We start from the raw sequence: 9,390 nt of genomic DNA, 5'->3' as shown, positions 1-9,390 counted from the left end.
AAATTCGTGAACTTTTTTAACATTTGATGAACTTCGCTCAAAAATCCATGAACTTATTTTTCAAATTCGATGAACTTTTCTCACATTTAATTAAAATTTGAAATTCATTGAACTTTAATGAGAACCAATGAACTTTTTTTCAAGTTCGGTGATTTTTTTTTTCAAATTTGATGAACTTTTTTCCAAATCGATGAATTTTTTACAAATTTGATGAACTTTATCTTAAATTTGATAAAAAAAATTCAAAATCAATGAACTCTTTTCAAATTCGCTGAACTTTTTTCAATTTGGATGATTTTTGTTTCAAATTCAATGAACTCTTTCTCAAATTTGGTGAACTTTTTTAAAAGTTCATGAACTTTTTTCAAATTCATGAACTTTTTCCATTTTTGTGAAGTTGTCTTTTCAATTCATGGTTTATGTGAATGTTTTTTCATATTATTTTTTCCTTAGTCAAATAATTTATAGTGGGTATATAATACTAGTATATGTTTAATGTTTGTACTGGATGAAAGGTCAAAGTGCTCAGTTTTCCTTAGATAATCAAGAAACTAAATACTGTCGTGGTTCACTCGTGTTGGCGTGTACTAGAGCGTCGGTAGTTCGAGTCCCACGTCTTCCAGAATTTAACGTCGCATTTTTCCTTCGCCTTTTCCTTTTATAGCACGTTGCTGGGCCAGCCCACTTCCCGTCCGTGCGAGCGCCAGCGGCGCGAACCGGCACCTGCAGCGCTCAATAGGAGCTCCCCATCAAAAGGGCAGCATTGCATATTCATTTATACTATTATTAAAAGAGTAAATATAAATTACCCTAAACCCACCAAACTTAGTGTATATAAATTAACCAGCACCTTTGGATCTAACCTGCTTAATTGTATCTAACAGTCTGTATTACTTCGATGGTCTGCCATCAAAACGAATGGACGAGATTAAATGTTCTGCCGATCTGCCACCAACGTACGGTCTTCACGCACGCCCACTAATCCGCTCACGACCATGTCTCAGTTGCGAAGAAAAACATCACGTCTCCACCTTCAACAATAGCGCCCCCCCCCCCCCTCTCCCCCCAGCCGCCAGAGAACTCCTCCCTGTTCCCATCACCGCCGCCGCCGCCGCCCGCCGCTCCTGTCCTCTGCTACCCCAGGCGCGAGGAACCAACCTCCCGAAGCAACTGGAACGGCAAAGCAGCGGAGGAATGGAGAGATGGCGTTTGCGGCGGCGGGAAAGGAGATGGGGCGGGCGTCCTACATCCGGCTCAAGCACGGGGAGGAGCGGCGCGAGGCGTCCTGGAAGGCGCCCGAGGGCCGGATCTTCTCCGCCACCACGCGCACCGATGTTGCCGCACACCTTGGCGAGCTCCGCGACCAGATCCTCGCCGGTTGCGCCTCCTTCACCGACCTCGCCGCACAGCACTCCAGCTGCTCCTCCGCCCGCCGCGACGGCGACCTAGGTACGCCTCCACTTGCCCCACTTACGCGCTTTGCAGGCTTTCATATAGGGTCTCTGATCATGGCAAACCGGAAGCACCAGCCCAGGAAGAGCTCGACAGCGTGGAGGTCCTCCCCAGCCAGGAGTACGTGACCAGCTCGAGATCCACCGCCGAGCCAAGCACTTCTCCGTTCTTTTTCTTCTTCGGTTACCCAGCCAAATTTTTTTTGTCGAGAACAATCCTATCTGGTTAGGATCCACACGGGAATCTACAGCACAAACAATGGAGGAGCGACTAAAAAAGATGATGGACCTGTGGTTGCTTCCCAGCTCTTTTCTTCAAAACAATCTGAGAAATAGTACAAAGTAAATTGGAGCATATGGAAAATTGCTCAGGAATATCTCCATTTTATGCTTATTGCCTTGATGTACAGTGACTTATAAAAGGGTGAAAACAATCAGTGAGATACTTCTCTGGAAGTAGAGCTCACTGACATACGCCTAAAAAATTAAAATTATATTTTTTACATTATTATTCTCAATAGTATAGCCGAACATTCATTACCGTGTGGTTTGTACTTGGTCCCAGCCTCCCAAGCTTAAATCTGAAGTTGTTCTGTATAGAGGAGTGAATTGTATGAGAGTGTGTTTCCAGGCTTAAATCTGAAATGTTGTGTATACTATATGTGCATGCAGTGCGTATGGTAGAACCAATCAATATGCAGAATATGGCATGAACCGGATGGGTAATCGGTGCCGTCACCGGAAGGCTCCGCAGTGCTAATTGCCGGAACTACTTCAACAAGATGAAGGTGCTGGCGGACACGCTCACCTCTATTGGTCGTCCACTTAGCGATGACGAGTTCGCCGGCTTCGTCATCAAAGGCCTTGACGCCGACTACGACAATCTCGGCGAGGCCGTCCACAACGCCAAGCCAACGATGCCTCCTCACGAGCTCTACTCATGCCTCCTCTTCACCGAGCAACGCGTCGAGGCTCGTCGCTCCTCCGCCACCATCAACGCCCAGCCGGCGGCCTTCTGGGCCTCTCGTGGCCAGCGCCCACCTGCCCCGTCACCTGGCAAGACAGCCCCGCCCCCTACATCGACCCTGGGTGGGGGCCCTAACACTAGGGTGATGTGCCAGCTATGTGGTCGTGAACGCCATGTCGCCTCCAAGTGTCACCGCCGCTTTCAGAGGAGCTTCCTTGGCATCGGCATCGACGACAAGGGCAACGAGCGCCAGTTTGCCATGGCAGAATTTGGTCCTCCCGCCGCCGTCCCGGCTGCCCACATCGCTGCCGCCCCATCTGCCCACATGGCCGCCAAGGGCAAGGACCCGCGCGTCGAGCAGGGATACACACCATCCTACCCTGTTGATCCAGCCTGGTATATGGACACCGGCGCTACGGATCACATGACGAACGAGCTCAACAAACTCTCCACCTACCAGCCCTACTACGGGCACAATCAGGTTCATTCGCCTTTTCCTTTTATAGCACGTTGCTGGGCCAGCCCACTTCCCGTCCGTGCAAGACCAGCGGCGCGAACCGGCGCCTGCAACGCTCAATAGGAGCTCCCCATCAAAGGGGCAGCATTGCATAATCATCTATACTACTATTAAAAGAGCAAACATGAATTACCCTAAACCCACCAAACTTAGTGTACACAAATTAACCAGCACCCTTGGATCTAACCTGCTTAATTGTATCTAACAGTCTGTATTACTTCGGTGGTCTGCCATCAAAACGAATGGACGAGATTAAATGTTCTGCCGGTCTGCCACCAACGTACGGTCTTCACGAACGCCCACTAATCCGCTCACGACCACGTCTCAGTTGCGAAGAAAAACATCACGTCTCCACCTCCAACAATAGCGCCCCCTCTCCCCCCAGCCGCCAGAGAACTCCTCCCTGTTCCCATCACCGCCGCCGCCGCCGCCCGCCGCTCCTGTCCTCTGCTACCCCAGGCGCGAGGAACCAACCTCTCGAAGCAACCAGAACGGCAAAGCGGCGGAGGAATGGAGAGATGGCGTTTGCGGCGGCGGGAAAGGAGATGGGGCGGGCGTCCTACATCGGCTCAAGCACGGGGAGGAGCGGCGCGAGGCGTCCTGGAAGGCGCCCGAGGGCCGGGTCTTCTCCGCCACCACGCGCACCGATGTTGTCGCGCGCCTTGGCGAGCTCCGCGACCAGATCCTTGTCGGTTGCGCCTCCTTCACCGACCTCGCCGCACAGCACTCCGGCTGCTCCTCCGCCCGCTGCGGCGGCGACCTAGGTACGCCTCCACTTGCCCCACTTACGCGCTTTGCAGGCTTTCATATAGGGTCTCTGATCGTGGCAAACCGGAAGCACCAGCCGAGGAAGAGCTCGACAGCGTGGAGGTCCTCCCCAGCCAGGAGTACGTGACCAGCTCGAGATCCACCGCCGAGCCAAGCACTTCTCCGTTCTTTTTCTTCTTCGGTTACCCAGCCAAAAAAAATTTGTCGAGAACAATCCTATCTGGTTAGGATCCACACAGGAATCTACAGCACAAATAATGGAGGAGCGACTAAAAAAGATGATGGACCTGTGGTTGCTTCCCAGCTCTTTTCTTCAAAACAATCTGAGAAATAGTACGAAGTAAATTGGAGCATATGGAAAATTGCTCAGGAATATCTCCATTTTATGCTTATTGCCTTGATGTACAGTGACTTATAAAAGGGTGAAAACAATCAGTGAGATACTTCTCTGGATGTAGAGCTCACTGACATACGCCTAAATAATTAAAATTATATTTTTTTTACATTATTATTCTCAATAGTATAGCCGAACATTCATTACCGTGTGGTTTGTACTTGGTCCCAGCCTCCCAAGCTTAAATCTGAAGTTGTTCTGTATAGGGGAGTGAATTGTATGCGAGTGTGTTTCCAGGCTTAAATCTGAAATGTTGTGTATACTATATGTGCATGCAGTGCGTATGGTAGAACCAATCGATATGCAGAATATGGCATGAACCGGATGGGTAATCGGTGCCGCCACCGGAAGGCTCCGCAGTGCTAATCGCCGGAACTACTTCAACAAGATGAAGGTGCTGCCGGACACGCTCACCTCTATTGGTCGTCCACTTAGCGATGGCGAGTTCGCCGGCTTCGTCATCAAAGGCCTCGACGCCGACTACGACAATCTCGCCGAGGCCGTCCACAACGCCAAGCTAACGATGCCTTCTCACGAGCTCTACTCATGCGTCCTCTTCACCGAGCAACGCGTCGAGGCTCGTCACTCCTTCGCCACCATCACCGCCCAGCCGGCGGCCTTCTGGGCCTCTCGTGGCCAGCGCCCACCTGCCTCGTCACCTGGCAAGACAGCCCCGCCCCCTACATCGACCCTGGGTGGGGGCCCTAGCACTAGGGTGATGTGCCAGCTATGTGGTCGTGAACGCCATGTCGCCTCCAAGTGTCACCGCCGCTTTCAGAGGAGCTTCCTTGGCATCGGCATCGGCGACAAGGGCAACGAGCGCCAGTTTGCCATGGCAGAATTTGGTCCTCCCGCCGCCGTCCTGGCTGCCCACATCGCTGTCGCCCCGTCTGCCCACATCGCCGCCAAGGGCAAGGACCCGCGCGTCGAGCAGGGATACACACCATCCTACCCTGTTGATCCAGCCTGGTATATGGACACCGGCGCTACGGATCACATGACGAACGAGCTCAACAAACTCTCCACCTACCAGCCCTACTACGGGCACAATCAGGTTCACACCGCCAATGGTGCAGGTATGCCCATCTCTCATATTGACCAAGCATCTCTTTTAACTAGTCATCCCTCTAGGCAGCTCCACCTTCGTAATGTTTTACGGGTACCCTCGGTAACACGTAATCTTTTATCTGTTCCTAAGCTCACCCTTGATAATCATGTCCTATGTGGATTTCATCCTTTTAATCTTTTTGTTAAGGATCGAACAACCCGAGACGTTCTTCTTAGTGGCCGCTTGAGCCAAGGCTTGTACCTTTTGAAGGATCCATCCGCCCCATGCCTCTTCAGCGGTGTTCGTGTGTCCCCTTCCCAGTGGCACTCTCGCTTTGGTCACCCCGCCACACCCATCGTTCGCCACATTATCCACCGTCATGAGCTGCCATTAGTGTCTAGCAATAAAGAGATGTCTGTCTGTGATGTCTGTCAGCAAGGCAAGAGTCATCAGCTACCTTTTGTTTCATCTACTAGAGAAGTAAAGAACCCTCTTGAAATTGAGTTTTCTGATGTGTGGGGTCCGGCACAAACATCTGTTAGTGGTCACAACTATTATTTCAGTTTTGTTGATGCCTATAGTCGCTTCACTTGGCTTTATCTTCTTAAGCGCAAATCTGATGTGTTTGATATATTCATTCAGTTTCAATTGCATGTTGAACGTCTACTCAAGCATAAAATTATCCATGTTCAATCAGATTGGGGGGGGGGGCGAATATCGCAACCTCAACACTTTCTTTAATAAGCTTGGGATCTCTCATCGTTTATCATGCCCGCATACACATCAGCAGAATGGCGCTGTTGAGCGCAAACATCGCCATATAGTTGAGACCGGCCTCACACTTCTTGCTCATGCTTCTGTACCCTTTCGTTTTTGGAGTGATGCTTTTGCCACCGCGTGTTTTCTCATTAACAGATTACCTACGCGTGTTCTTAATATGAAAACTCCTATTGAGCTTCTCTTAGGTGAAACTCCTGACTATACCTTTTTTAAGGTGTTCGGGTGTGCCTGCTGGCCTCATCTTCGTCCTTAAAATGATCGCAAACTTGAGTTTCGCTCCAAAAAGTGTGTGTTCTTAGGGTATAGTTCTCTCCATAAAGGCTACAAGTGTCTCCATGTCCCAACCAATTGAGTCTACATATCTCGGGATGTTGTTTTTTATGAGACCGTCTTCCCCTTTTCTGCCATGCCTCAGTCATCCACCACAGCACCATCTATGCATTCATCTCCTCTTATGCCTGGCCAATTTGAAGATGTTGCATATTTGCCTGTGTTGTTACCTAATCATGGTGCAGGAATTGGACGTGAAGCTCGCCTGGAACTCCTCCCTGACGGACCCGCTACGTCTCCTGTGGTGCACGTCGATCGGCCGGTGCATGCACCGCCTCCCGTCCTCGACCCCACACCGGGCGCCCTGTCTCCAACCGCGCCTGGGCCAGAGCCCACGTTGGCTACTGTGACCGGGCCAGAGCCTACGACGGCCTCCTCTGAGCAGTCTCTGTCGCCACCTTCTCGCCCGGACTCCCCTCCATCGTCGCCCTCGCCATCCGTGCGGGCGTCCTTAGTGCCTACTTCGCCCGGGTCTACAGCGGCTCACACGCCGCCGGGGCCTACATCGCCTGGTCCGCCGTCGCCCGGCCCGACGTCACCCGGTCCTTCTTCGCCGGAGTCCCTTGGACCGGCCTCACCTGCTCCGGACATCCCGTCGGCCACGGTGTTTGCTCCCCCGCAGCGTCCACACACTCGCAGCTGCAGTGGTATTGTTCGTCCCAAAGAGCGCACCGATGGCACGGTCACCTATCTTGCTGCTTGCCCGGCTCATGTTGTGGATGATCCAACCGCCGAACCACGCAGTTATCAAGCCGCTATGAGTATTCCACACTGGAGGGCTGCTATGGAACAAGAATATCATGCTCTTATGAAGAATAAGACCTGGACAATTGTTCCCCCTCCGTCTCGCGTCAACATCATTGATTCAAAGTGGGTGTTCAAGGTGAAGAAACATGCAGATGGTTCCATTGAGCGCTACAAAGCGCGCCTCGTGGCTAAGGGCTTTAAACAGCGTCAGGGCCTGGACTATGAGGATACATTCAGCCCAGTTGTCAAGCCTACCACTATTCGACTTCTTCTGTCTCTGGCAGTTTCTCACGGATGGTCTCTCCGCCAACTTGATGTGCAGAACGCTTTTCTTCATGGATTGCTTGAAAAAGTAGGTTTACATGCGGCAGCCACCTGGATTTGTTGGTCACACTCAGCCTCATCATCTCTGTCATCTGACGAAGGCCATATATGTACTGAAGCAGGCTCCCCGTGCCTGGCATGCTCGCCTTGCTTCAGCTCTACGTACTCATGGGTTCATTCCTTCGATGGCTGATACTTCACTGTTCTTGTTTCAGCGACAGAGTGTGACCGTGTACCTCCTTGTGTACGTGGATGATATTGTCCTGGTGAGCTCATCTCCGACGGCTGTTGATGCTCTTGTGACTGCACTTGGTCGTGATTTTGCAGTTAAGGATTTGGGATAGCTTCATTTCTTCCTGGGTATTGAGGTCGCTCATCAGTCTCGTGGCAGTTTGGCTCTCACCCAGAAGAAGTACTCTCTTGATCTCTTGCTCCGTGCTGGTATGCTCAAGTGCAAGCCATCGCCTACGCCCATGTCCTCCACTGACACCCTTTCAGCTGCTGATGGTGCTCTTCTCTCTCCTGAGGATGCTACTGAGTACAGGAGTATTGTTGGTGGCCTGCAGTATCTGACGATCACGCGTCCTGATCTCTCCTTTGCGGTTAACAGGGTGTGCCAGTATCTTCATGCTCCTACTGATGTACACTGGTCTGCTGTGAAGCCGCATACTGCGTTATGTGCGTCTCACTATCTCCTTTGGTCTTCACCTGCGCCCCAGTTCCTCCGGAGTTCTTTCTGCATTCTCTGATGCTGATTGGGCTGAGTGTCCAGATGACAGGCGATCCACGGGGGTACATGCTGTGTTCTTGGATCGTAATCTGATCACCTGGAGTGCACGCAAGCAAGCCACTATTTTCCGCAGCAGCACAGAAGCTGAGTACAAGTCGGTTGCCAATGCAACTGATGGACTTATATGGATTGAGTCCCTACTTCGAGAGCTAGGAGTTGCTCAGCCACATCCTTCGGTCCTTTGGTGTGACAACATCGGTGCTACGTTTCCGTCGTCAAACCCGGTGTTCCATGCACGGACTAAACACATTGAGATTGACTACCATTTTGTGAGGGAACATGTTGCACAGAAGCTACTACAAGTCAGGTTTATCTCTTCAAAAGATCAACTTGCAGACATCTTCACCAAGCCTCTACCTTCTCCCATGTTTGAGGTCTGTAGGCGCAATCTCAACCTCCTAGATACTTCAGGAGTGAGTTGAGATTGAGGGAGGGTGTTAGACTTCGTATTGTAGCCCAACTGTGTAAACCATACCTTATTGGTATTGGACTTGTATGTCATCATTATATATATGTGATAGGCCACCCTTTTGAGGGTTGAGCCAGTTCCCCCAAAACCTACGTTTTACATTATTCAGGTAAGATGCCTACTCATGTACAACTTTCTCAAGTACAACTTTCTCATCTTTTTCCACTGCCCATGGTAAATTCTAAGACACTTCGATTTCTTCAGCATTGAAATTTCGTTGCATTTAGTTGATATCTTTTGGATGTCGTAGGGCACCATATGTATCCTTGTAGTATTCCTAAGGCAAGATGGAGCATAAGGCCACAAAAAAGTCAGTGATAAATGGCGAGCCCATAGCTAGCATGATTTTTTAACCTTTTCTAATTTCGAGTGAGTTAGATGATCACTACCATACCTATATAAACCTGCTGACGGGACGATTTGAAACATTGGAAGACAGATTTAATAAAATATAAAAAATAATCAAGATCTGTTACCTCTAGTGGTAAATGAAAACTAAACATGCACCCTGTTATCAGCTAGACATTATGCTTTGTATGCGTCGATGGCAGTTTAGGAAGGCTATATTTTTTTGAAGCGCCAAAGTGTATCATACTTTTATAGAATGCAAGATCAAAATAAGAAGCACAAAAATCGTTGTGGATAGTTTGTATCTAGGAGGAGTAGAGTCGCTGAATAATCATGATTGGGCACCTGAGTTTACACTTTCCACTTTTAGTTGAATTGATATTTAAATTCTTCAAGATTTTATATTTTGTGTAAAAAATGGATGGATACCGCAAATCATGTATGTACCATGAATTGT

General features: G+C 49.8%; 1 protein-coding gene and 1 pseudogene across 1 annotated transcript; both read left to right on the top strand.

The window, feature by feature from the left end:
* The first annotated feature begins 1,202 nt into the window (after window positions 1–1,202).
* Window positions 1,203–2,164, top strand: LOC123153684 (peptidyl-prolyl cis-trans isomerase Pin1-like). Its single transcript, XM_044572687.1, has 2 exons — window positions 1,203–1,449; window positions 2,124–2,164. Exons 1-2 carry the CDS (start codon window positions 1,203–1,205, stop codon window positions 2,162–2,164), a joined length of 288 nt encoding a protein of 95 aa, XP_044428622.1.
* Window positions 2,165–3,453: 1,289 nt separating this feature from the next.
* LOC123153683 (peptidyl-prolyl cis-trans isomerase Pin1-like) lies at window positions 3,454–4,463 on the top strand (annotated as a pseudogene).
* Window positions 4,464–9,390: the final 4,927 nt, after the last annotated feature.

This window comes from Triticum aestivum, chromosome 7A (genome assembly GCF_018294505.1).
Source record: "Triticum aestivum cultivar Chinese Spring chromosome 7A, IWGSC CS RefSeq v2.1, whole genome shotgun sequence".
Taxonomy (NCBI): Eukaryota; Viridiplantae; Streptophyta; class Magnoliopsida; order Poales; family Poaceae; genus Triticum; species Triticum aestivum.
Note: the sequence above shows the minus strand (reverse complement) of the source record. Positions and strands in the feature narration are given on the sequence as shown.